The following is a 27991-nucleotide window of genomic DNA, read 5'->3' as shown; positions in this document are numbered from 1 at the left end:
CCTGGTCATGACTTGAACCAGGAAGAACTCCAGGCGATAGCTTTTGTAACGGAGCAGGGTGAAGTTGCCCCTATACGCTGATCTTGGGTCAGTTTTGCATTTTCTCCCCACTAATAGTTAAAGTTAAGTGGAATCAAAACTGATCCAAGAACTGTAACTAAGGGAATCTTCACCCTGGAGGTTCTGTAACACAAAACATAATACATTACATTTGACATTTTAGTCATTTAGCAGATGCTCTTATCCAGAGCGACTTACAGTAGTGAATGCATACATTTCATACATTTCAATTAATTTCATGCATTTTTATTTATTTTTGGTACTTAATACCTGTTACCTAACCACCTTGTTTAGCCAATAGCCATCAGTCCATAATAACTGGTGCGTGGCGCCTCTAGATGTGGTTCAGAACAGAGGTGTTTGTGGTTGATATGTAAATGAATGATTGGCCAGTGTCCCTGTATCTCTTCAATGATTGTCTGGTGTCCCTGTATCTCTTCAATGATTGGCCAGTGTCCCTGTATCTCTTCATTGATTGGCCGGTGTCCCTGTATCTCTTTAGCTCTTCCCCATCATCTTTAACAGCAGCTGTACAAGGAGGAGGTAGACGCATAAAGACAAAGGTCACAAAGGTCAAGTTCATCTTAACCTTTGAGACAGACAAACTGATACTCATGATGAGTAATGACCATTAGCTCAAGGAGAGTGACTCACAAAAAGCACACCACACTAAGGTCTGGAGGAAATAACACTGTCTAGCCAATACATTTTTTTCTTCTTCAAAAGGTTGACTGTGACTTGGAAAGAGATAGGGAGTGAGGGAGGAGATAGGGAGGGGCGAGCGAGAGAAGGAGAAGAAAAAGATAGATAAGGAGGAAGAGGGAGAAAGAGGTAGGGACGAGGGTACCTACCTGAGTGAGGTGGTAGTCTCCGTCGACTAGCTGCTCGATGATGTTGAAGTGATCTGTGTTTGGAACGTCCTCCAATGTTACCTTCAGTCCTTCTGTTGACTCCAGAGCCTGCAAGAGGGAAGGAGGTGAGGAGGGAGAGAGGAAGGGAAGAGAGGGAGCGCAAAGAGGGAGAAAAAAAAGGGACAGAAAGTTAGTTTTCTAGGCCCTAAAACTCTTCCAAAAATATGAGGGTGCAGCTGTGTTAAAGGTGAATTGTTTTGTCACTTTCTGAAATCTTGCTACAAGAACAATCTAGATAATGTGTCCCAGACAATGTCTGTTTTTCCATCCATGGAACTCGGACACATTCTATTCATCAGCTCTGATTCTGTGTTCTACGTCTATGTGTTCAGTCTGTACTGACTTTGTAGTAGTCCTCCGACTGCTTCCGGAACTCTGGCGAGTCGTTCTGCGCCACGGCAACCACGATGTCACAGTTGGAGGAAGAGAGTTTGAGCTGCGGAACCAGCTGACTAGGACTGTTCCTCAGAGCCACCTCTCTGTGAAGAGACAGAGATAGTGAACCAGCTGACTAGGACTGTTCCTCAGAGCCACCTCTCTGTGAAGAGACAGAGATAGTGAACCAGCTGACTAGGACTGTTCCTCAGAGCCACCTCTCTGTGAAGAGACAGAGATAGTGAACCAGCTGACTAGGACTGTTCCTCAGAGCCACCTCTCTGTGAAGAGACAGAGATAGTGAACCAGCTGACTAGGACTGTTCCTCAGAGCCACCTCTCTGTGAAGAGACAGAGATAGTGAACCAGCTGACTAGAACTGTTCCTCAGAGCCACCTCTCTGTGAAGAGACAGAGATAGTGAACCAGCTGACTAGGACTGTTCTTCAGAGCCACCTCTCTGTGAAGAGACAGAGATAGTGAACCAGCTGACTAGGACTGTTCCTCAGAGCCACCTCTCTGTGAAGAGACAGAGATAGTGAGACAGAGAGAAAGAGGAAAAAAGAGGCGAGAGAGAGAGGGGAGCTTCTGGTGATGGCTCTGACTGGCACTGACTGCTACTGGACACCCACAGAGCAAACACACAGACTACATCTCTCTCTCTACATATAGGATTCATTTATTCTTCTTCACTCTCTCACATACACAATGCCAAACACACACAAATAATTTGGCCATTGATAAACACCATTACCCACTGACCTTAGATGACCATTAGTAGATAAGGTAGAGCAGTGGTTCCCAAACTTTTTATAGTCCCGTACCCCTTCAAACATTCAACCTCCAGCTGTACCCCCTCTAGCACCAGGGTCAGCGCACTCTCAAATGTTGTTTTTTGCCATCATTGTAAGCCTCCACACACGATACGATACATTTATTAAACATAAGAGTGAGTGTGAGTTTGTTACAACCCGGCTCATGGGAAGTGACAAAGAGCTCTTATAGGACCAGGGCACAAATAATAATAATCAATAATGTTGCTCTTTATTTAACCATTTTACATATAAAACCTTATTTGTTCATCAAAAATTGTGAATTACTCACCACAGGTTAATGAGAAGGATGTGCTTGAAAGGATGCCCATAACTCTGCAATGTTGGGTTGTATTGGAGAGTCTCAGTCTTAAATCATTTTCCACACAGTCTGTGCCTTTATTTAGTTTTTCATGCTAGTGAGGGCCGAGAATCCACTCTCACATAGGTACGTGGTTGCATAGGGCATCAGTGTCTTAACAGCGTCATTTGCTAAGGCAAGAAACTCTGCGCGCAGCCCTATCCAGAAATCTGGCAGTGGCTATCTGATTAAATTCAATTTTCACAGAACCGCTTGTTGCAATTTCTAAGAGGTTCTCTTCAGATATCGGTAAGTGGACTGGAGGCAGGGCATGAAAGGGATAACGAATCCAGTTGTTTGTGTCATCCGTTTCGGGAAAGTACCTGCGTAATTGTGCACCCAGCTCACTTGCTATATCACATTTGACATTGTCCATAAGCTTGAGTTCATTTGCACACAAAAAAAATCTTACAATGATGGAAAGACCTGTGTGTTGTCCTTGTTAATGCAGACAGAGAAGAGCTCCAACTTCTTAATCATAGCCTCAATTTTGTCCCACACATTGAATATAGTTGTGGAGAGTTCCTGTAATCCTAGATTCAGATCATTCAGGCGAGAAAAAACATCACCCAGATAGGCCAGTCGTGTGAGAAACTCGTCATCATGCAAGCGGTCAGACAAGTGAAAATTATGGTCAGTAAAGAAAACATTAAGCTCGTCTCTCAATTAAAAAAAACATATCGATACTTTGCCCCTTGATAACCAGCGCACTTCTTTCTGTATGTTGTAAAAGTGTTACATGGTCGCTGCACATATCATTGCATAATGCAGAAAATACACGAGAGTTCAGGGGCCTTGCTTTAACAAAGTTAACCATTTTCACTGTAGTGTCCTAAACGTCTTTCAAGCTGTCAGGCATTCCCTTGGCAACAAGAGCCTCTCGGTGGATGCTGCAGTGTACCCAAGTGGCGTCGGGAGCAACTGCTTGCACGCGCGTTACCACTCCACTATGTCTCCCTGTCATGGCTTTTGCGCCATCAGTACAGCTACCAACACATCTTGACCACCAAAGTCCATTTGATGTCACAAACCTGTCCAGTACTTGAAAAATATCCTCACGTTGTCCTGGTTTCCAGTGGTTTGCAGAAGAGGATGTCTTCCTTAATTAACCCCCCATAAACGTAACGGACATATACCAGGAGCTGTGCCAGGCCCTGTTGACTCATCCAGCTGTAACGCATATAATTCACTGGCTTGTATGCAAAGCAGTAATTGTTTCAAAACATCTCCTGCCATGTCACTGATGCATCGTGACATGGCAGTGGCATGACAGTGTTTGATGAAGGCATTGTCTATATAGTTTTTTGGGGCTTTTCCCCCAGCATTGTCCCTGCCAAATCTGCGGCAGCAGGAAGAATTAAGTCCTCCACAATAGTATGGGGCTTGCCTGTCCTAGCCACTCGGTAGCTCACCATATAAGACGCTTCTAGCCCCTTCTTATTAATGGTATCTGTTGCTTTTATACATGTCTTACCACTCGAAAGTCATCTTTATTCTCGCTCCAAAAACTCCTGTGGCTTATTTTTCAAATTGTCATGTTTCGTTTCTCAATGTCTGCGTAAGAGTGAAGGTTTCCCGCAAGAGAGTAACGGTTAATGTGATTGGATGTTAATTATTTAACTAGGCTACCTGTATTTGACATTGTGTTGTTATTTCGCTGAACACTAGATGGTTTAATTTTATTTTTGGCAGTGAAACAAGGCTACTCAGGCGAGAAAAAAAAAACTCACCCAAATGTATAGCCCCGTTGGAAAATATAAATGTACTGTTTGAAAATGTGAGAAAAAATAAATGAAATGATATATATATATTTTTTAATGTGAATCAAATTTTTATTTGGTGTACCCCCGACAGCATTGCGCGTACCCCAGTTTGGGAATACCTGAGGTAGAGCATTCAGTGGTGCATCTTCAGGGGTGGATGGGTGTGGGGGTGTGTGGTACGTACTCTGTCATTTTCAGAGGCTCGTTGACATAGGTGGACAGGATGGGCAGGAGGTCATATATACCACTGACCAGGAACGCACCTGAGTGAGAGAGAGAGAGACAGACAATGTATGGTTAAGGAGATAGGAGGGAGAGAAGATTGTCAATCATTCAAAATAAAAAAGCAGGTCTTTCTGTGATTATTGAGAAAGATTACTGAGCTCACGTCTCTGCTGACAACCCGCTATCTCCTGACCTCTAACCTCACCTTTGATCTGAGGGGTCACACTGTACTGAGACCAGTCTGTAGAGAGGATCATAGCAGCCAGGTGGGCCCCCGCAGAGTGGCCACACAGGTACAGACCACTAGAGAGAGAGAGAGAGAGAGACAGAGAGAGAGACAGAGAGAATTGCCAGTCAGAAACCAACCCCTAGCCTAGACATTCATATCATCAAATCATGACATATTTGTTACTATCTCCTTTAGTCAGATAGTAAAGATTATATTCAGCCACTCTTGGAGGGCAATGGAAGTTGATTTAAAAGTTGCTTCTATATCATTAAGACTGCCTTTAGTAAGTACAGATCTGAGATTGAGACTGATGAAGAGGGCGCACCTAATGTGTGAATACTGTTGAATGACGGACACCACACTCCTCCGCACCTGAGACACCATCACATCCATGTTCCCTGGATAGGTAACAGGGGGAAGAGGAGGAAAGTAAGAAAAAATAGGAACAAAACGAGGGACAGATGGAGTGCACTATTTTAGACCAGGGCCCATAGGGCTGAAGCTGCTCTCGACCAACAGGCTGCTGTGCTCTGAAGACCCCAGCTGCAGTCTACAGTAGTAGTACGCTATAGATAAACAGGGAGACATTTGGGATGCATTCATGTCTCCTATGTTGCTATGACATCACAAACGAGGGACACACCAACGATACCTTTGGGAGCGATGTCGTAACCCACGGCGACCACCACGACGCCCTTATGGACCAATGGGACAGCCATAAACCCAGACTCCTCCTTACTAGGAAGAAGAAACATATAGGCCTTTTCTCAAATGGATTTGCTCAACTCCTGTGTCCTCTCTCCTGCGTCCTCTCTCTCGCCTCCTTTTGAAAAAGGTCAAAAGTAACCGAGGAGAGGTGGAGAAGTAACGTGGAGAAAAATGCGCTTGTATGAAATTAGACTCCTCTCCACACACGCGGCATCAGGCAAATTACGTTTACACGGGTGAAAATCCCAAAATATATGTGTAAAGTGACAAAACACATTTTGCAAAACATTCTATATATAAATGGATAAGTAGCATTATCTTTTTCAAATGTTTTGCCTGCTGTTCTCTATCTGCTGTTCTCCTTTGAGAAAACAACTGCTTCAAAAGGGGGTGTGAAGGACTCAGTAGGATACTGAAGTAGGATACTGAAGTAGGATACTGTCCATGAAGGACTCAGTAGGATACACATGACTGTCCTCGATGAAAGGTGGCTATTGAGGAGGGGAGGACACTTCCATTTCACCTACTAACAAAATGACTCTCTCCCACCACATTTCGGTTTCCGGGTCACAGAGGAGAGAGGATGGAGGAGAGAGGACGGAGGAGAGAGGACGGAGGAGAGAGGATGGACTTTTTCCCAAATGAGAAAAGCCGAGCGAAATAGAATATGTAAAATGGTTAATTACCCAATATCACAGCCATGACCAGAGAGACAAATGCCTCTTTCTTTCTTTCGAGATAGATAGATAGATAGATAGATACCTAAGGAACTGCCAGTAGCCTCCATGGAGGTAGATTACCAGTGGGACATCTATAAGAAGAAAGAAAACATTGGTTATGGGCAATTCCACAGTAACAGAATGATGCGGACACTCAGATTTCTTTACTTTAAAATGTATGTCAAACAAAAAACGAAGTTAAACAGCCCCATACAACACAATAACTACTTTTAACCATTTCCACTGAAAATTGACCAAAAAAAACACATTTACTTGAAGAACAGTGCATATGCAAAGTTTGGTAACAGAATGATGATTTGTGCCATTTTTTCCGTCATTCCACACACCTTCACCCCCTCCCCCGCAAACACCCACTTAGAAGATCCATGGCCAGATGCATATGAGCTGTCTAACCCAGGGCACTGCCTGTGTCTGTGTGGATCATATGAGCTGTCTAACCCAGGGCACTGCCTGTGTCTGTGTGGGTCATATGAGCTGTCTAACCCAGGGCACTGCCTGTGTCTGTGTGGGTCATATGAGCTGTCTAACCCAGGGCACTGCCTGTGTCTGTGTGGATCATATGACACCACAGTACAACACTACAGTACAACACTATTACACTACAGTACAACACTACATTACTCCACTACAGTACAACAGTACTACACTACAGTACACTACAGTACTACATTACTCCACTACAACACCACAGTACAACACTACAGTACTACACTACATTACTCCACTACAGTACAACACCACAGTACAACACTACAGTACATTACTCCACTACAGTACAACACCACAGTACAACACAACAGTACTACACAACAGTACTACACTACATTACTCCACTACAGTACAACACCACAGTACAACACTACAGTACTACACAACAGTACTACACTACGGTACAACACCACAGTACAACACTACAGTACTACACAACAGTACTACACTACGGTACAACACCACAGTACAACACTACAGTACTACACAACAGTACTACACTACGGTACAACACCACAGTACAACACTACAGTACTACACAACAGTACTACACTACGGTACAACACCACAGTACAACACTACAGTACTACACAACAGTATACCCCCTTTGGTCTCAACGACATACTGCAGCTGCAGTACACTAGTGTTCGAGATTGAATCTGGAGAGTTTTGGTTTATGCTTCCTTTTAACACTATTTTGATGTAATATCTTAAATAATCAGTGACAGAAAATAACTCAGTTTTCATTGAAACCCTTCTGTTATTTCATTTCACCACGAGATAAAGAATGAAGGTGTGTGTCTCAGTAGCTGGGATCAGAGGGATGATGCCCGAGGGCTGTCTGTGGAGATGCCTGAGGGCTGTCTGTGGAGATGCCTGAGGGCTGTCTGTGGAGATGCCTGAGGGGGTGTCTGTAGTGATGCCTGAGGGGGTGTCTGTAGTGATGCCGGAGGGCTGTCTGTGGTGATGGGGGGGGCTGAGGAGTAGTTCTGTCTGTAATAAAGCCCTATTGTGGAGGAAAGCTCATTCTGATTTCCAGGCCCACCCATGGCTGCGCCCCTGCCCAGTCATGTGAAATCCATAGATTAAGGCCTAATGAATTTATTTCAATTGACTGCCCTGGGTTAGACAGCTATCCTTATATTAACTGTAACTCAGCAAAATCTTTGAAATTGTTGCATGTTGCGTTTATATGTGTGTCACTTGATTATCCTGTTATTCTATCTTCATCTTCTAGTTGAAGACAATATCAGGGAGGGTGTGTTGTTGACAAGCAGGCTATATGACACACACACCTAGAGAAGTGGTGGTGGGAACATAGACGTCGAGTTTCTCTCCCTCTCCTTCTCCATAGGGAACGTTGAGGAGGGTCTGGGCCAGGCCACGGGCACGCTCCGTACCTGCACACGCACCAAAAACATGCACACGGAGAAATATACAGAGACACACCCTTTGTTTACTTTGCAAAAATATATTTTGACTAAACTGTAGTGTAACCTACGTATACAGAAATACTTGTTAAACATACGGGGCACAACAACAATATAAATCAAACCAACGACATACAGTTGGTTACTTTCCAATCATTCATTTCATTACTCGGACTGCGGGCACCACCCATATGTCATGGCTAGCCTAAAGATCCCTATTGCTCTTTCCTGAACCCACACACACTCTTGTCAATAATCAACTTTATCGGCTAGTTAATCAATCATCGACAGACCTTCTTTGAGCGCCGTCACGTGGGATTTGATAACGTCGTCTGCCGACATTCTGTGCGACCACTGGCTGGGCGAGAACTGCCTCTCTAGCTCCTGTCAAAGTAACCACACACCAGTGTGTTGTGAATCGGGGCGGCCATACGTACGAGCCGGTCGGAGTGGGAACGTTAGCTCATAAAGATCAGGCAGACAGCGAGGGCGCAGTCCAACAGCGCCCTCAGTCGGTCATTCAGAACTTTTCATTCACAGCAGAAGTCAACAGACAGGTTTTTGTTTATACTTTTGTTGTTGTTTCAACAGGTGATGTGAGCAGTGAACTAAAGTATTTATAATCGATATTTCGATATGAGAAACGGTGCTTTATTTTATAGTAATAATGGCAAATGGATAGGCAAAGTTTAGAAATGAAGAGAGTAGGTTATGAAAAAGAGGAACTAGGCTACTTGCAGACATTATTATATATTTCTAACAGTTGTTAAAATACTTTGTTATATAAAGGTTACATTTTTAAAAAGTAATCTTTTTTTTAATTATGTTGATTTGTTATTATGCATGCCTGCATCCTGGGGAATAGGAGAGCGCGTACTTACGTGAGACGCACATATTTGTGCTCTACAAATGTTGTGTATTTTCTTTTGGATGCAGGAGAGAGAACTATAATGCATTAAAACAACCTGATATCCGAGGTCCACGTCTTTAGTCTCAATCAATCACACACAACGCAGAGCTACAGCTGCGCCGGTTACATATTTACAGTACAATGTCTACTGTATGAACAGACATCATCTTAACATCACTTACATCCTTATTCATATCCTTCCAACGTGACATTGTTGCTCTTGAATGTAACAACAGCAGATAGACTCCGATCGGCACAGCACAGAGAACCTTTGGAATTGGACAAAAGATAAGCAGGGGGAAAACGACCATCGAGGACAGTGGGTCAACGGGTCTGCGGGAAGGGTGTCTGCGGAGTGGCCCAATGTTCTCAGGCAAAAGGTTCCAGTTGGCTAATTCTACATAAACAGCTGTTTATTTGTTAACGACAAGTGCTAAGATTTTGTACTAACAGTCAGTGAACCACCGTAACTTTATAGCACAACAATAACAGCTGGTTAGAATTGTAGCCCGCCAAATGTAACAGTGCATTAGTACACGGTGTACTGTACCTTGTGCTGGAGAACATTACATCCTGTGTTGGGCGGAGTAAAAAGGGTTTCACTAACTAAACGGGAATACATGCAACACAGTTAAACAGAACGCACTCTTGCTAGCCTAGGCCTACTACAGTAGTGCCTTCAGAGTATTATAATGAATTGTCTAGATAAACGTTAAATACTGCGGAGCTCAGTACAATCACAAATGAGTTGTGTCCAAGCTAAATGAAAGTCCAACTTTAAAATGAGTCTAATCAACAAAGTCTCCCGCCTGAAGAAGGAACGTCGCGTTTGTCACGTGATTATTCTGCGAGCTGATTGGTTCTTTCAGTGACGTAGATCTGTGCGCGTATAAAGAAACCGTCCGGGCGGGAGATTCGTTAACTTCTCAGCCTCCCGGTAGAGTGCGGAGTTATTTCTCATAGTTATTATGGATATTGTGACACAGAAGGTTAACTTAATGGAGTGTTTGAATGTTCCAAGAATCCTGCCAAATTCCCCACGAAAAGCAATAGGACAGATCCAGGTACGTTCACCATTTCTTTAATTAAAAACAGACAACCTCTCTCTCGAAGATGCCCAACTTTACCCTAAACCTTTTTATAATCATCTTATAACAAAACAAATAACTCAATCATATGCAATGCACTGACTACGTTTTATATTTCTATGTCGATCGTACACATCAAACTCATTGTCTCTCATTTGTTTGCAGGTCATCTTTGGCCCAATGTTCTCAGGCAAAAGGTTTCAGTTGGCTAATTCTACATAAAAGCTGTTTATTTGTTAACGACAAGGACTAAGATGTTGTACTAACAGTCAGTGAACCACCGTAACTTTATAGCACAACAATAACAGCTGGTTAGAATTGTAGCCCGCCAAATGTAACAGTGCATTAGTACACGGTGTACTGTAATCAGCAAGTACTAGCTCGTAACAAGCTACTGTAGTGTGTACTTTACATAGTTTTGCAAATGAGAACATATTAGTAATTTAATAGCATCTTTGCATTTATCCTATAAACTGTACCCATCTACTCCACGTCAGTGTTTTAGAGAGCGCTTCATAGCTGTATTACTAGTTTGTGATTTAAATAAAATGCTATAACTGACTGAAATCTATGTTCTTATTAACAGCACTGAGTTGATACGGCGAGTGCGTCGTTTCCAGATCGCTCAGTACAACTGTTTGGTGGTCAAATATGCCAAAGATACACGCTACTCCGAGAAGGGCATGGCCACGCATGACAAGTAATGTCAAATACATGACCTCCTGATTTGTATAGATAACATTACATTTAACCGCACCCCCATGAACTAATGAATACCCTGTTTGACCTGATTCTCATTGTTGCCACCCAGGACAAGTTGTTTCCCCGCTTTTGTGAGTTTGAATAGTAGAATACACAAGGTGCCATTTTGAAATGTGGCAGTGCATTAGCAGTTTCTCTTGTGTGTCTCACTGACAGACAATCAAAGAGCCCATGTCGGCTAACATTCTTTAGATTGCTAAATTAGTTTAGTGGCCAGCTATTTAAACTTGTTATCGTGGTCAAATTACCAGCCGGGGGCGATTGATTTTGTTAGTCATTCTCACTCAGATATTAAACTTTCAACATTTCTCTCCACTCTGTTGCAAAATGTGTAGCATTGCATGAAATTAGCTGTAAAAGTTCATTTTCCTCTCCGCCCCATGGCAAAATGTACAGAATTGCAGCATCACTAATGTATTTAGTAGGATGGTCTCTTTTTTATAGATGTGTGTATTTATTTCTACACAAACACCAGAAACACAATGGAAGCTGTACCAGCCAACTGCCTGAGTGACGTGCGTTCTCTAGCTCTGCAGGCTTGCGTCATCGGAATCGACGAAGGACAGTTTGTAAGTATAGTACATTTAGTCTGTTACCCTCTCACTGTGTCCAACCGAGTGATCCTCTTTGTTCCTCACTAGATCATTACCTGTATGTCCTCTACAGCTGAATAACCTGCCAGTTATATTCATCTGTTATATTCATCTGTTAAGCGCATGGCATCATCAGCACCATATTCCTTAGTGTTATTATGACCTAGGCCCACCTTTTTTCAGACGTTCCACGTATTTAAACTATTCCAGAGCGAGCACACCTGATTCAACTGGTCAACTAATCATCAAGCCCTTGATTAGTTGAATCAGGTGTGCTAGTTCAGGGCTACAACAGAGTGGTGAAACATCTCTGAGGAGATCACTGACCTAGGCTACATTACCAATGATAACCAACCATGTCCCAACTGTTATACCCGTATGCTTATGAATCCATGCCATGTTCTTATTGTTGTTGTGTGTTTGTCAGTTCCCAGACACTGTGGAGTTCTGTGAGGAGATGGCCAACATGGGGAAGACTATAATCGTAGCTGCCCTGGACGGAACCTTCCAGAGAAAGGTAGGCATGGATGATAAGTCATATCCAACGTTTGCTGCCTGCCTCCTGGTTGTCTAGCATCGTAATCGTGTCGTCATCGGTAACAGTTGTCTCAGGTAATAGAATATTTGACATGTAGAGTTTCAGTCAGTTTAATTTGAATTAATAATGGTGTGTCTGTACAGCCAGTACTCTAGCCAGAGAAATGTCATATCTGACCGAACTCTCTGCCCTGTCTGTCTGTAGCCCTTTGGAAACATCCTGAACCTGGTTCCCCTGGCTGAGAGCGTTGTGAAGCTGAACGCTGTCTGTATGCAGTGTTACAAGGAGGCAGCATACACCAAGAGACTGGGGGCAGAGAAAGAGGTGAGGGAGAGGGGATATGATTTATATTAGAGCTGAGGAGGGGTCATACAGTAGAAACATCACATGCCTTTCAGACTCAAAGGTTGTATTCCCTTGAACTTCTGGGAGTGAAATGAGACTGGTGGTTTTTCATATCCTCTTTGTCGTCACAACCAATCTCTATTGACATTCACTGTCCTAGTTTACCTGCTTCTCTCCCTTTCTGAAATCCCCTCTTGATCTCTATCATCCCTGTTTTATTAGTCAACCAGTTAGGACTGAAATTCCCTGCAGGAATCACAATTATCACTGTCCCATTTTACCGTTTATTACCCATCCGGTCCTTTCGCATCTGCCCTAAGGAGTAAGGGTTAGGAGGTTGATTTTAGGACTGTGCCTATATTTGAACATGACCTCACTTCCTGTTTCTTGTCTGTGCCCCGCCCCCAGGTGGAGGTGATTGGTGGAGCCGATATGTACCATGCCCGGTGCAGGAAGTGTTACGGTGGCTTGATGGATGTGATGAAGGAGAATAGTGCCCCCCACAGGGACGAGACACCACCGCATGTGATGACAGAGAAACTGCTTGACAACACATCGCCACGGAAACTCTTCGCCACCCTGCAACTCTGATCATTACCAGTAGACTATTCTTAAAGGGATAGTTCACTCACATGACTTTAAAGGGAAAGTTGACTTAAATTGGAACTTTGAATGATATGGTGAACAATCCCTTTCAATTTTAGGTTTGGTAATTTGACTGGAGATGAGTTAAAAGGGATAGTTGTCGACTTCATTTTCTAATTGGAGTAATGAACTATCCCTTTAAGTTTTGCACTTGGGATGAGCGGGGACAGTAAATGAAACTCCATCAACCCACTGAACTGTATTTTATCTGTGTAATAACTGTCATATTATAGGGCTTCATATACTTCAATGTAAATATTTCTAAAACATTGACCAAATTAGTACATATCGTATATATCAAGACTTGGATACACCTGCTAAAACATACATACTGCCATGCAATGAGTCCAGTGTACACAACTTAATATTCAACTGTTACTTTTTGTAGTTCTGGTCTGATTTGCCTCCTATAATACAAATATAATTAATGGTTTGTGTTCAGTCATTTTCCAGATTTTACAAAATGTTAAGTTGAACCCATAACTGTCAGTGTTCAAGGTATTTTTTTTATTTCTTGCCAATCACCCCAAAAAACATAACAGGGAGGGGCTCGGTTGTGCCACTACATCATGCCAATTGCACGCTCCCTCAACATGAGACATCTGGCATTGTGTTGTGACAACTGCACCTTTTAGTGGCCTTTTATTATCCCTGGCACAAGGTGCACCTGTGTAATCAGCTTCTTGATATGCCACACCTGTCAGGTGGGTGGATTATCTTGGCAATGGAGGAATACTCACGAACAGGGATGTAAACACATTCGAGCACAACATTTGAGAGAAGCTTTTTGTGCGTATGGGGAAAATTCTGTTTCTTGAGCTCATGAAACATGCACCCAACACTTAAGATTATAGTTGCCAATCACCCTAGTAACTGAGTGAAATAAATGTTGTTGGATTGCAATCCAATGTACTAGCCTTGACTGAAATAACCTGTTTAGGTCTTGGCAGTTGGCATGTTGTTGCACAGTACAACTAGCTGCCAATTAAGATTATTTTTATGGTAATACAGAAATCCCCTATGCACTACAATGCACATTTTACCAGTACTGTAGCATGGTTACATTAGACAGTCATTTCAATCTGGATTTGTAAACATGTATTTTTTTTTAACCAGTCAAATTATGACCAAATATTGGATTTAAGGCAGATTTTATTCTGCCCCACGAAGACACACACATCATTTAGACAGAACAGAAATTGAATTAGAACCTTGTGACATCACAAACATGCTGCTGTTGAAAGGCACTTCCTAATTATACAACAATGGATTCAATAGAACACAACTGAACTAACAGGTTTCTGGTGCATTAAAGTTATAAGGAAGTGCGACACAGAATTTGCAAATGGACTTCATAAATGTAAAATAAGTGAGAAACTCAAATCTACACTATTTCATTTAGATCTGTGGTGGTGGTGGAGATCAATGGTAAATCAAAATCACGTAACAAAACAATGGACAAAAAGTGAAATATACACATCACCCCTACAACTACAGAAAACAAAATGCAATCAATTAACTCAGTCCCAATACTAAACTACAAATCACATACAGAACTCTTGGTTATCAATCATAAAGGTTGCTAACAGGTGAGGTTTCATTTGAACAGTAAGGTTGCATTTATGCAGGCAGCCCAATTCTGATCTCACTGGTCAAAAGATTAGAATTGGCTGCCTGTGTAGACGCCGCCTTACTAGGCCAAGCTGGACGTCTAGGGGGTATGTTCAGGATTGCAAACAAATTGCAACATCACTCGTCTCCCATACACATCTGCTGACATTTATGAACACAAGGCAACAGTTTGATAATCCTGAATATGCCCTTCAGTTTTTGCTCAAGTGCGTGCCATCATGACTTTAAATTAATTTGTTCAAGGTTTTATAATGTAAATATATGGACAGTTTGAGGAGGTTGATTGGGCAAAGAGAGTGTACACACCATCGCGTTTGAGCCTTCTGTAGGAAAGACACTACACAGGCACTAGCGGAAAAGTTGAAATGGTTGATGACACTATCAGTGGAGGCTGTTGAGGGGAGGACGGCTCATAATATTGTCTGGAATGGAATCAAACATGAGACAACCACGTGTCTGATTCCATTCCAGCCATTATGAGCCGTCCTCCCCTCAGCAGCCTCCACTGTCCTGTATACATATAAATACCGAGGGAGCGTTTCCACCCTCCCAAAATGTTTCCACTACTAGCCTAGCAAAGTAGCATCACTCACATTTAATAAATACACCCTTTTGCCCCAAACGGCACTATAATCCCTATGTAGTGCACAACTTTAGACTAGGGCCCATATAGTGTAGTGCACTATATAGGGAATAGGGTGACATTTTGGGCACAACCAGTGAGGTCTTCCCTTTGACCAAGTGGACTCCAATGATTTATATAAACACAACTTATTTATGTGTGTGTCTACATTTACCTACCTATATGTGAATAAGTACATATATGCTTATCTATGGTGGACTCAAGGTCACCATGGTGTCAACATTACATACAGTAAGTCTAAGGCACCGTCAACAAAGTATACCAGGGTTCTTGTTAAGGAGAAGTGCATAACATTTACATAGAAGCCATTCTTCCATGTATTCTACGTCTACTGTTTTCAGTCTTCTCCTTTAATGCGCCAATCAGCAGTTGAAACAATAACAAATCGTCTCCCCACCTGTTTCGGTAAAAAGCTGAGGGATGGGGCTCAAACTCATAGAGTTATGGATACGAGGTCTGACCAGCCATGATATCAAAATTATAGTTAACCATGTTGAGGCTAAATAGGGTTTGTTTACATTTACTTTGTTTACAAACATTGTAGTAAAACAAGCTTAGAATTTTGGGTTCTGATGGGGTACAACAGTTGAACTAACCTCATGAGGCATTTCTAAGTTCTATTCTTCAAGAATCAATTGCTACATATCATTAATACATCCAAAAATATATCTGCAGATTGCCACTTTAAAGAAGCAATTGATGAAATCCCAAGTATTGTATTGTTATCAAGTGCTTAAGTTAGTCCTGTATGATTTACATTTAAAGTCAGTCAGATGGTTTGCAGTAGTAATCTATGAAGTGCCAAAGCACACTTGGACCTTGGTGGACAGGAGCTATACAGCCGCAGCCCTTGGTCGTGTTCATTACTGCACACCACAGCAAAACCTTTTGCAATGGAAAAACAAACTGAGCATTTGCCTGATGAAAACCTTCCAACTGTTTTACTTGTTTTGAAAGCAGTAACTCCCCTCAATGTACTCTGAACATTTAATGACTCTTGGACCAAGAACATGTATTCAAAATAGCTTCTGAAGTTCGGTAATTGTGTGTTTGTTAATATATAGCCGGTTTTTCTTCCATTTGGTGCCTAATGAACATGACCCAGCTGCTGCACCGAGGTTCCTGAAGTCAGTCTTGGCAGTAAGAGGATTTATTCATGAATTACTGTACTTTTACCTTTAGTAGTACAAAGCAGGGAGTGGTCTCAGACTCAGAAAGACTGATAGGAAACCCACTAAGTAATACAAACCATAGATGGCTTTATCTAGCGGCAGTGGAAGACTTATGTTCCCATCCTCCACCCTTTCCAGTGCACATGGTTCTAAACGCATAGCACTGGTGTAAGGATTGGCTGGAGGGAGTTTCCACCATTGTCAAAGCCATAGGGGAAAAAGTAGGCCAGTGCAGTGCATGCTTTGGGAGAAGGATGGAGAATTGGGACTAATTTATCTCCTGGTTACAGCCTGGTTTCCACCCATCCAGTTGCTATAGTTTTTGTGGACAGTAGACATATGAAAGATGACTGAAAACTCAATCAATACATAATGACTAGATAGGAACATGCATATTACACAGATCAGTTGAGCAAACAAGCCTTGTGTTTTCAACGGCGGTTTAACGTGTGGTTTAATGTGTTTTTTTTCTTTAAGCTTTTTAAGGCTTTATCTTGACTGTTATCAGATAGACAGGGTTAAAGAGTTATGAAAAATGACTTGTATACTGCATCCTAAATGACACCCTATTCCCTATATATAGTGCACTGCTTTTAACCAGAGCCTTATGGGTCCTGGTCAAAAGTAGTCCACTATAAAGGGAATTGGGTGCCATTTGGGACACAGACAAAGTCTGTCTACGGCTCCTGAAGTGGGGCAAAAACCCAGCAGTTTACATAAGACATTAATAATAAGGCTTTCTTGGGCATTTGGCTTATAGTTGGCTTATCCTGTAGAATTCAGTAGTCTCATGATACACTGGTCAATTAAATAAACATACTTTTTTGACATTGAATAAAACATTGTGCTTGCATGTCATCAATATAATTGTGCTAAATTGAAAACAAAAAGATAAAATGTTTAAAAAAAAAGACACTACAGCCATTCAAAGAATTGGCGGTTCGACTATGAATATCTAGTATGTACAGACACCAGAGGCGGCTGGTGGGAGAAAGCTATAGGAGGGCTGGCTCACTAATGGCTGGAATGAAATAAACGGAACCGAGTCAAGCATGTGGTTTCCATGTTTGATAGCGTTCCATTTATTCCATTCCAGCCATTACAATAAGGAGGTCCTCCTATAGCGCATCCCACCAACCTCCTCTGACAGATACACATTCTCCTTCCTTCTGGAACACAGAAGCAGGGGACTAGAGTTCTGAACAGAGAGGGGGGAGACAAGCACACTGATTAGCTAAAGCAAGCACTTGCCCCTCCCACGAGAGCTCTCATTGGCTGTTTTTCGCATATCCCAAATCATGTGAGCTCCAGTGTCATGTGACCAGGCTCTGACTATTGCCCCTCCCCCTCAGCTGCACCCCTGTCTCAGGGTAGAAGTCTCCCTTTAACCACATCATCCACTGAATTAGTAGTAAGCAGACCTGTGTTCAAACACTATTTAAAACCATTTCAAATACTTTATCGGTCTGTGCTTTCATCCAGTTTCCCTGTTGCAAATTAAACCAATATAAAAGTTGACCGAGTGCAAACTCCACCCACCTTGCACTGCAGACAGACAAAAGCAAAACAAATATTTCAAATAGTATTTGAACCCAGGTCTGGTGACAAGGAGCTTCCACCTCCTTTCTCCATACTTCTATCCCAGTAATAGTATGGTGAAATTGCCCCTTGGCCTAGATGCTGATCTTGGGTCAGTTTTGCATTTCCCCCACTAATGGTTAAGGTTAGGAATGGGGGAAGTGAAGCTGATCCTAGATCTGTACCTAGGGGAAACTTCACCGCGGAGCCCCTCAGTAGTTGGGGGGTTGGTAGTCCCCCTGGGGTTGGGTGGAGGTGATGGTGCTGGGGGTGAAGGGGGGTTGTTGGAAGTCGTCTGGCGCACTGGAAGGGTACGGGGAGTAGGTGGTGGGGGTGTAGGCCGAGGGGGCGTAGGTCGGAGGGTAAGGGGTGTGCTGCTCCGGCGGAGGCTCGGCGTAGATGCTCTGGGTGACATCAGCAACGCCACGGCGATATCTCCCCAAAGCGAAGTAGGTTAGGATTCCCTGTTGTAGACACAAAGAGGAGTCAATTCATGAATCAATTAATGAATTAAATCAATCAATGAATCAATTAATGAATGAATCATTCAGTCAGTCAATGGATCAATGAATAAGTCAGTCAGTGTGGTGAAGCTATGACCAGGCCATAGTGTAGCTGTCGTAAAGGAGAGGCAGTAAGGCAGCTGTAGTGACAGTCCTCCTCACCCAGGTGGCAATAGAGAAGAAAGAGAAGGCGATAGTGGCACGGGCGGCATCCTGGGGGATTCCTCTGACATCAAGCGTATGACTCCATTGGCTAGCCAGGAGGCAGAAACACACGAACCACAGGAACGTCCACACACCTGATACAAACAGACAAGAAACAAGGAATATACTTATTTACACTACAACTACCTACAGGGTCACATTCATTAGGGAACACAACTGAGAATGTTATGAAACCTTTAAATCAATGGAAAAAAATATAAGTGTTTCTTATTGTACGTTCCAGGCAGTTCCTCCCCGTTTCAGTCCGTTTTCTTCCATGTGGTGCTATGATGAACAAGACACATGTGCCTGGAAGCTCTTTCCTCACACCACAACCCTAGGTTTACACACACACACCTCCCCTTACCCCCTCCTCACCTGAGAATCCCAGGTCGGCCATGACAGCGTACTTCCTCTCTTTTGCGTTGCTCATCAGCGGCATGTAGGCGTCCAATAAGAGGAAGAAAAAACAGGCCAGGAAGGCTAGAGAAATAAAGAGATACTTTATAAATATATATTTTAACACTGTATTGAGACTGTAAGGAAATGAGGTGGGGAGTCAGGCAAGTGGGAGAAACAGTAAGAAGGACGCAGGGTTTGAACCCCAGTCTCCTGCGGGGAGTCGTATTATGAGACAAAGACTGAACCCTAGTCTCCTGCGTGGAGTCGTATTATGAGACAAAGACTGAACCCCAGTCTCCTGCGGGGAGTCGTATTATGAGACAAAGACTGAACCCCAGTCTCCTGCGGGGAGTCGTATTATGAGACAAAGACTGAACCCCAGTCTCCTGCGGTGAGTCGTATTATGAGACAAAGACTGAACCCTAGTCTCCTGCGGGGAGTCGTATTATGAGACAAAGACTGAACCCTAGTCTCCTGCGGGGAGTCGTATTATGAGACAAAGACTGAACCCTAGTCTCCTGCGTGGAGTCGTATTATGAGACAAAGACTGAACCCCAGTCTCCTGCGGGGAGTCGTATTATGAGACAAAGACTGAACCCTAGTCTCCTGCGGGGAGTCGTATTATGAGACAAAGACTGAACCCCAGTCTCCTGCGGGGAGTCGTATTATGAGACAAAGACTGAACCCTAGTCTCCTGCGGGGAGTCGTATTATGAGACAAAGACTGAACCCTAGTCTCCTGCGGGGAGTCGTATTATGAGACAAAGACTGAACCCCAGTCTCCTGCGGGGAGTCGTATTATGAGACAAAGACTGAACCCTAGTCTCCTGCGGGGAGTCGTATTATGAGACAAAGACTGAACCCTAGTCTCCTGCGGGGAGTCGTATTATGAGACAAAAACTGAACCCTAGTCTCCTGCGGGGAGTCGTATTATGAGACAAAGACTGAACCCCAGTCTCCTGCGGGGAGTCGTATTATGAGACAAAGACTGAACCCTAGTCTCCTGCGGGGAGTCGTATTATGAGACAAAGACTGAACCCCAGTCTCCTGCGGGGAGTCGTATTATGAGACAAAGACTGAACCCCAGTCTCCTGCGGGGAGTCGTATTATGAGACAAGGAATCAGCCCCAGTCTCCTGCGGTGAGTCGTATTATGAGACAAGGAATCAGCCCCAGTCTCCTGCGGGGAGTCGTATTATGAGACAAGGAATCAGCCCCAGTCTCCTGCGGGGAGTCGTATTATGAGACAAGGAATCAGCCCCAGTCTCCTGCGGTGAGTGGTATTATGAGACAAGGAATCAGCCCCAGTCTCCTGCGGGGAGTGGTATTATGAGACAAGGGTGGTTTCCCCTAGGTACAGATCTAGGATCTGCTTCCCCTCCCCCAATCCTAACTATTAGTTAGTGAGGGATGGAGGGGGAAATGCTTAACTGTCCCAAGATCAGCATCTTGGGGCGACTTCACTCAACACCATTTTTACGTCAGCCCTGGGATTAGAACCTGTAACCCAGAACCACTAGACTACTTACCTATGACACCGATGCCCACAGCGTAGTGACACGCCGAGTCATTCTGGTTGAAGACGCAATGCGCCTCGGGTTTGTGCGGCTTGTTGACAAATCCCTCCGCCGTGATGCAGGAGAAGACCACGATGGAAAAAATCTAAGAAGGGGAAGAGAGGAAAGTTTCAATTTGACTGTGACCTGCATGTTCATTTATCCATCTAGTCGTCAATCAACGACGGGGCCTCGTTTCTCCATCCGTCAACGGCGGGGCCTCGTTTCTCCATCCCTCAACGACGGGGCCTCGTTTCTCCATCCCTCAACGACGGGGCCTCGTTTCTCCATCCCTCAACGACGGGGCCTCGTTTCTCCATCCCTCAACGACGGGGCCTCGTTTCTCCATCCCTCAACGACGGGGCCTCGTTTCTCCATCCCTCAACGACGGGGCCTCGTTTCTCCATCCCTCAACGACGGGGCCTCGTTTCTCCATCCGTCAACGACGGGGCCTCGTTTCTCCATCCGTCAACGACGGGGCCTCGTTTCTCCATCCGTCAACGACGGGGCCTCGTTTCTCCATCCGTCAACGACGGGGCCTCGTTTCTCCATCCCTCAACGACGGGGCCTCGTTTCTCCATCCCTCAACGACGGGGCCTCGTTTCTCCATCCGCTCAACGACGGGGCCTCGTTTCTCCATCCCTCAACGACGGGGCCTCGTTTCTCCATCCCTCAACGACGGGGCCTCGTTTCTCCATCCCTCAACGACGGGGCCTCGTTTCTCCATCCCTCAACGACGGGGCCTCGTTTCTCCATCCCTCAACGACGGGGCCTCGTTTCTCCATCCCTCAACGACGGGGCCTCGTTTCTCCATCCCTCAACGACGGGGCCTCGTTTCTCCATCCCTCAACGACGGGGCCTCGTTTTCTCCATCCCTCAACGACAGGGCCTCGTTTCTCCATCCCTCAACGACGGGGCCTCGTTTCTCCATCCCTCAACGACGGGGCCTCGTTTCTCCATCCGTCAACGACGGGGCCTCGTTTCTCCATCCGTCAACGACGGGGCCTCGTTTCTCCATCCAGTCATCCCTCAACGACGGGGCCTCGTTTCTCCATCCGTCAACGACGGGGCCTCGTTTCTCCATCCCTCAAAGACGGGGCCTTGTTTCTCCATCCCTCAACGACGGGGCCTTGTTTCTCCACCCAGTCATCCATCAACGACGGGGCCTTGTTTCTCCATCCAGTCATCCATCAACGACGGGGCCTTGTTTCTCCATCCAGTCATCCATCAACGACGGGGCCTTGTTTCTCCATCCAGTCATCTATCAATGACGGGGCCAGTAGAAACATACAATGAGAGGAGATGAGAGGTCTTCTGAAAGATATTCTAACAGGCGACACCATCCAGTTATGCTCTCTCTTTTTCCATTCCAATGACTGAGAACAGAAAAACTAGGGCCTGATGCCAACACCAGGGTCGTGTTCGTTAGGACAACAGAAAACCTTTTACAACTGAAAACAAAAATGAACACTTCTTATTGGAGTCCCTCCCTGTTTTAGTCTAGTTTTTTCTCTCTCCATTTGGTGCCTAATGAACCAGACCCAGGCCTCTTGTCAGTTCAGTTCCAGTCTCTGTCTTGTTACTGGTCCACCACCGTCATGTGACCCAGCAGCACTGACATACTTGTGACCAGAGATGCCACCAATTTCCTCTTCAAATATTAGTGAGACTGAGAGAAATGTGTTTCCTTTGAGAATGGGATGGAAAAGAGAGAGAAAGGAGAAAATAGTGTCTCTTTCCAGAGAAAGAAAGACAACGGGAGAGAATGGTACAGATAGTTACTGGGGAGTTCCAAAAAGAGAGAACTGAAAAGTGAGAGAAACAGATATCAAAGCCAGGGAGACAGAGAAACCGAGAGAGACAGAAATAATTCAACAACAGCAGAGAGAGAGTCTGCTGACTGAGGGAAGTGATGGGGAGAGAGAGAGAATGTGTTGATAATTTCACTTGCTTTGGCAATGTAAATGCATGTCTCCCATGCCAATAAAACCCTTTTGAATTGAAATTGTATTCAACAACAGCAGAGAGAGAGTCTGCTGACTGAGGGAAGATAGAGAGAATTCAACAACAGCAGAGAGAATGCTGACTGGGGAAGAGAGAATTCAACAACAGCAGAGAGAGAGAATGCTGACTGAGGGAAAGGAAGAGTGATGGAAGAGAGACAGAAACAAAGGAAACAGTGTGAGAGCACCAACAGATGATAACCCACATGTTATTTCCTTACGCCATGTCATACAACAATGGTGTGTGTGTGTGTGTGTGAGTGAGCGTGTGTGCGAGCAAGTGTCTATGTGATGACGAGTGTGTGTTCCACTGGATATGAGAGGGTCCTTGGAAGACTGCTAGAGAGAGCACTGGAGGGAGGGGGGGCTAGATGGGGTATCACCTTACCTCCCATCTGCCCCTTTCTGCTCCCACCGTTAGGGAGCAGGGAGAAGTGGTTGTGTCGACAGACAGCACATTCTGTCCAGACCTAGGAAGTGTCCCAAATGGCTACCTATTCACTACATAGGGCACTTCTTTTGACCAGAGGTCCATGGGCCCTGATCAAAAGTAGTGCACTATATAGGCAATAGGACGCCATTTGAGTCACAGACCCTACTGTGTTACACTGTTTACATGTTGGTACGCTACACTGCTCAGGCTTACAGACTTAGAAACCAACTAGACTGACAATTTCCACCATGTGGCTCTAGTGTTATCTGTTAATGTATGTCTCTGTATGGAGGAGACTGTCTGAGCAACAGACATCTTGGTGGTATGTAGCTACAAGACCTGAGGTTAGATATTGTTGAACAGGGCCTAGGGACATCTGGTCTTGGTCAGATATTATTGAACATGGCCTAGGGGCATCTGGTCTTGGTCAGATATTACTGAACAGGGCCTAGGGGCATCTGGTCTTGGTCAGATATTACTGAACAGGGCCTAGGGGCATCTGGTCTTGGTCAGATATTATTGAACAGGGCCTAGGGGCATCTGGTCTTGGTCAGATATTACTGAACAGGGCCTAGTGGCATCTGGTCTTGGTCAGATATTACTGAACAGGGCCTAGGGGCATCTGGTCTTGGTCAGATATTACTGAACAGGGCCTAGGGGCATCTGGTCTTGGTCAGATATTATTGAACAGGGCCATCTGGTCTTGGTCAGATATTACTGAACAGGGCCTAGGGGCATCTGGTCTTGGTCAGATATTATTGAACAGGGCCTAGGGGCATCTGGTCTTGGTCAGATATTACTGAACAGGGCCTAGGGGCATCTGGTCTTGGTCAGATATTACTGAACAGGGCCTAGGGGCATCTGGTCTTGGTCAGATATTACTGAACAGGGCCTAGGGGCATCTGGTCTTGGTCAGATATTATTGAACAGGGCCTAGGGGCATCGTCTTGGTCAGATATTACTGAACAGGGCCTAGGGGCATCTGGTCTTGGTCAGATATTATTGAACAGGGCCTAGGGGCATCTGGTCTTGGTCAGATATTACTGAACAGGGCCTAGGGGCATCTGGTCTTGGTCAGATATTATTGAACAGGGCCTAGGGGCATCTGGTCTTGGTCAGATATTATTGAACAGGGCCTAGGGGCATCTGGTCTTGGTCAGATATTATTGAACAGGGCCTAGGGGCATCTGGTCTTGGTCAGATATTATTGAACAGGGCCATCTGGTCTTGGTCAGATATTATTGAACAGGGCCTAGGGGCATCTGGTCTTGGTCAGATATTACTGAACAGGGCCTAGGGGCATCTGGTCTTGGTCAGATATTACTGAACAGGGCCTAGGGGCATCTGGTCTTGGTCAGATATTACTGAACAGGGCCTAGGGGCATCTGGTCTTGGTCAGATATTATTGAACAGGGCCTAGGGGCATCTGGTCTTGGTCAGATATTACTGAACAGGGCCTAGGGGCATCTGGTCTTGGTCAGATATTATTGAACAGGGCCTAGGGGCATCTGGTCTTGGTCAGATATTATTGAACAGGGCCTAGGGGCATCTGGTCTTGGTCAGATATTATTGAACAGGGCCTAGGGGCATCTGGTCTTGGTCAGATATTACTGAACAGGGCCTAGGGGCATCTGGTCTTGGTCAGATATTATTGAACAGGGCCTAGGGGCATCTGGTCTTGGTCAGATATTATTGAACAGGGCCTAGGGGCATCTGGTCTTGGTCAGATATTATTGAACAGGGCCTAGGGGCATCTGGTTTTGGTCAGATATTATTGAACAGGGCCATCTGGTCTTGGTCAGATATTATTGAACAGGGCCTAGGGGCATCTGGTCTTGGTCAGATATTATTGAACAGGGCCTAGGGGCATCTGGTCTTGGTCAGATATTACTGAACAGGGCCTAGGGGCATCTGGTCTTGGTCAGATATTACTGAACAGGGCCATCTGGTCTTGGTCAGATATTATTGAACAGGGCCTAGGGGCATCTGGTCTTGGTCAGATATTATTGAACAGGGCCTAGGGGCATCTGGTCTTGGTCAGATATTATTGAACAGGGCCTAGGGGCATCTGGTCTTGGTCAGATATTATTGAACAGGGCCTAGGGGCATCTGGTCTTGGTCAGATATTATTGAACAGGGCCTAGGGGCATCTGGTCTTGGTCAGATATTATTGAACAGGGCCTAGGGGCATCGTCTTGGTCAGATATTACTGAACAGGGCCTAGGGGCATCTGGTCTTGGTCAGATATTATTGAACAGGGGCTAGGGGCATCTGGTCTTGGTCAGATATTATTGAACAGGGCCTAGGGGCATCTGGTCTTGGTCAGATATTGCTGAACAGGGCCTAGGGGCATCTGGTCTTGGTCAGATATTACTGAACAGGGCCTAGGGGCATCTGGTCTTGGTCAGATATTACTGAACAGGGCCTAGGGGCATCTGGTCTTGGTCAGATATTATTGAACAGGGCCTAGGGGCATCTGGTCTTGGTCAGATATTACTGAACAGGGCCTAGGGGCATCTGGTCTTGGTCAGATATTACTGAACAGGGCCTAGGGGCATCTGGTCTTGGTCAGATATTATTGAACAGGGCCATCTGGTCTTGGTCAGATATTACTGAACAGGGCCTAGGGGCATCTGGTCTTGGTCAGATATTACTGAACATGGCCTAGGGGCATCTGGTCTTGGTCAGATATTATTGAACATGGCCTAGGGGCATCTGGTCTTGGTCAGATATTACTGAACAGGGCCATCTGGTCTTGGTCAGATATTACTGAACAGGGCCTAGGGGCATCTGGTCTTGGTCAGATATTATTGAACAGGGCCTAGGGGCATCTGGTCTTGGTCAGATATTACTGAACAGGGCCTAGGGGCATCTGGTCTTGGTCAGATATTATTGAACAGGGCCTAGGGGCATCTGAAAAGTAGATATGTACGCGCATCGACATCTGCAACACACACATTTTTTGGAGTTCCTCAAACCTAATGGACCAATCAAACCAGGAAGATCCCTAAAATTACAATCTCTACCATTAGGCATATCAGACCACAGACTGACTAACCTCTCTCTCTTTCTCTTCCTCTTTGGAAAGTCCCTCTCACTGCCTTCTGGTGGAGCAACATGACATTACAACATGCCTGTTGATGACCAACCAAAATGGGCTGGCAGTGGGTGCTGCTACCACTCACTTCTATATGACACGTCTTTTGCTATGTCAAAGAATAGGCCTAATGTCGAGGGAAAAAATTTTTCCTCAGAGTTTAATTTGTGTGCGTGATTGTCATTATTGGACAAACAGGCCCTGGTATCTCAGAAGGCAGAAGTGTCCATGTGTTCAGACTACTTTAGGCTGTTGTCCCATTACTTCCTTTGTCCTATAACCTCACCTGTATCAGACAATGGAAACACACAGTGTTCACTAAGTTTCACTTCAGCTAGCCTAGTTCAAGCTGTGTGAATCCTTTAAGTCTTATATGTACACTTCTGCGTTGTGTTTCTAAACAATAACAGCAGCAGCTGCTGCCACGGGCATCACATGGGGGTTGGTTCCCCTCAGTCTGTGTGTTGATAACATCTTCAATACACTGTCAGTCCATATGCGTGACATTACACAATGAAGCTCCATGTAAGCCTAGTTAGAAGTGTAGCCTAGGCACATAGCTAGGCCGAATCAATTTATCATGATAAAAATGAAATGAATTGGAAATAACTCCGGCCCCCACCCACTTCAATATTATCTTGATTGTTGTTGTCAACACGGTTGGCAACAGTTGCACGTCCGCGTGAGCAGATGTACTTTGCAGTGTCGTGACATCAACTGTAACATTATACATCTATCAAGAGGAATACGAGTCGACAATAACACATTGGCTAATATGCGATTAAAGGGCTATCTGTGGTAAAAAAAATATATATATATTCGGGATGATCAGATCAACATTTAACACAAACGGCATAGTTCGCTCAGTTGCGTTTGAAATTATACAAAGAGGCAGGTAACGTTTGACAATGTGTTAACGTTAAGCCTCTGTGCTCAACTTCCTTGAAACATTTGTCAATAAGTAACTCCAGTTATTACTCTCTGTGTTCCTTGCTTTGTCAAACTCACCCAACTCAAGAAGCGCACGATAGTGTACGGTTGTTTAGCAAACTTCTGAAAGTCGAAGCTACCGCCTGCGAGCGAAGCTCCGTACGCACTAGCGCCACCAACTCCCCCGGTCTCCTCCATTTCTGTTGCTCAAGTTCAGCACAAGTCACAAGACAAGCAACCGTTGATTTAGACACGAATCTTCCTTGTAACACAGATAGCTAGACTACCAACCGCCTTCTTGTTTTTTCGCCGACGAGTTTCCTGAAAGTAGAAGGACGCCTACACATACGTACGTAGCGCGCTATCTCCCAAGGGACCGTCGTGAAAATGTAATTTCACACAAAAGTGAAGAATATTGATACGATGTGGCTCACTTGGTCATGAACATGGTATGACCATGTTCATGACCAAGTGAGCCACATCGTATCAATATTCTTCACTTTTGTGTGAAATTACATTCTGGTTCTCTTTGTGAAAACGTAGCAGACAGAAGAAGTCATAATTGTCTATCCACTTTTATTCGACAAAAATATATTTAATTTGTCTGTCTTGTAGCAATGGACATCTCCCTAATAGTAAATTGTATTCAGTTCTCTCTCTCTGAATACATGTGTTTACATTGCCAAAGCAACTGATATAAACAACAAACAAAAGTGAGAAGACAAAACATTAACAAAAAACTATTAGAAGTAAACATTGCAGTGACAAAGGTTTGAAAATGACATTTCAAGTGTTATATTATCATCTATGTACAATGTTTGAGCAACGTGCAAATAGTTGTAGTACAAATAGTAGGGG

At 44.5% G+C, this 27991-nt stretch overlaps 3 protein-coding genes across 7 annotated transcripts; 1 reads left to right on the top strand and 2 right to left on the bottom strand.

Annotated features, from left to right (window-relative positions):
• Positions 1-280: 280 nt before the first annotated feature.
• On the bottom strand, positions 281-9815 carry LOC115184172 (kynurenine formamidase). 4 transcript variants are annotated; one of them, XM_029745184.1, is made up of 12 exons: positions 9562-9809; positions 9194-9280; positions 8395-8485; positions 7967-8071; positions 6205-6253; positions 5387-5472; positions 5060-5132; positions 4711-4808; positions 4465-4543; positions 1315-1450; positions 912-1019; positions 281-588 (listed from the first exon to the last, which is right to left on the bottom strand). In XM_029745184.1, the coding sequence occupies exons 1-12, from the start codon at positions 9631-9633 to the stop codon at positions 559-561; spliced, it is 1014 nt and encodes a 337-aa protein (XP_029601044.1). In that variant the 5' UTR covers positions 9634-9809; the 3' UTR covers positions 281-558. The 4 variants fall into 4 exon arrangements, with proteins under 4 accessions (XP_029601044.1, XP_029601046.1, XP_029601045.1 ...); XM_029745186.1 differs by lacking the exon at positions 9194-9280 and having other exon boundaries at positions 9562-9811; XM_029745185.1 differs by lacking the exons at positions 9194-9280; positions 9562-9809 and adding an exon at positions 8983-9152 and having other exon boundaries at positions 283-588.
• LOC115184174 (thymidine kinase, cytosolic) lies at positions 9266-13415 on the top strand. Of its 2 annotated transcripts, XM_029745190.1 has the most exons (7): positions 9924-10075; positions 10265-10296; positions 10686-10799; positions 11337-11430; positions 11882-11971; positions 12197-12316; positions 12746-13415. In XM_029745190.1, the coding sequence occupies exons 1-7, from the start codon at positions 9980-9982 to the stop codon at positions 12926-12928; spliced, it is 729 nt and encodes a 242-aa protein (XP_029601050.1). In that variant the 5' UTR covers positions 9924-9979; the 3' UTR covers positions 12929-13415. The 2 variants fall into 2 exon arrangements, with proteins under 2 accessions (XP_029601051.1, XP_029601050.1); XM_029745191.1 differs by lacking the exons at positions 9924-10075; positions 10265-10296 and adding an exon at positions 9266-9391 and having other exon boundaries at positions 12746-12980.
• Positions 13416-16391: 2976 nt separating this feature from the next.
• On the bottom strand, positions 16392-27477 carry LOC115184173 (synaptogyrin-2). The gene is made up of 5 exons (XM_029745189.1): positions 27212-27477; positions 20644-20776; positions 19093-19197; positions 18673-18809; positions 16392-18471 (listed from the first exon to the last, which is right to left on the bottom strand). Exons 1-5 carry the CDS (start codon positions 27329-27331, stop codon positions 18220-18222), a joined length of 747 nt encoding a protein of 248 aa, XP_029601049.1. The 5' UTR covers positions 27332-27477; the 3' UTR covers positions 16392-18219.
• Between the last annotated feature and the right edge of the window lie 514 nt (positions 27478-27991).

The sequence above is a fragment of the Salmo trutta genome, unplaced genomic scaffold (genome assembly GCF_901001165.1).
Source record: "Salmo trutta unplaced genomic scaffold, fSalTru1.1, whole genome shotgun sequence".
NCBI lineage: Eukaryota > Metazoa > Chordata > Actinopteri > Salmoniformes > Salmonidae > Salmo > Salmo trutta.
Note: the sequence above shows the minus strand (reverse complement) of the source record. Positions and strands in the feature narration are given on the sequence as shown.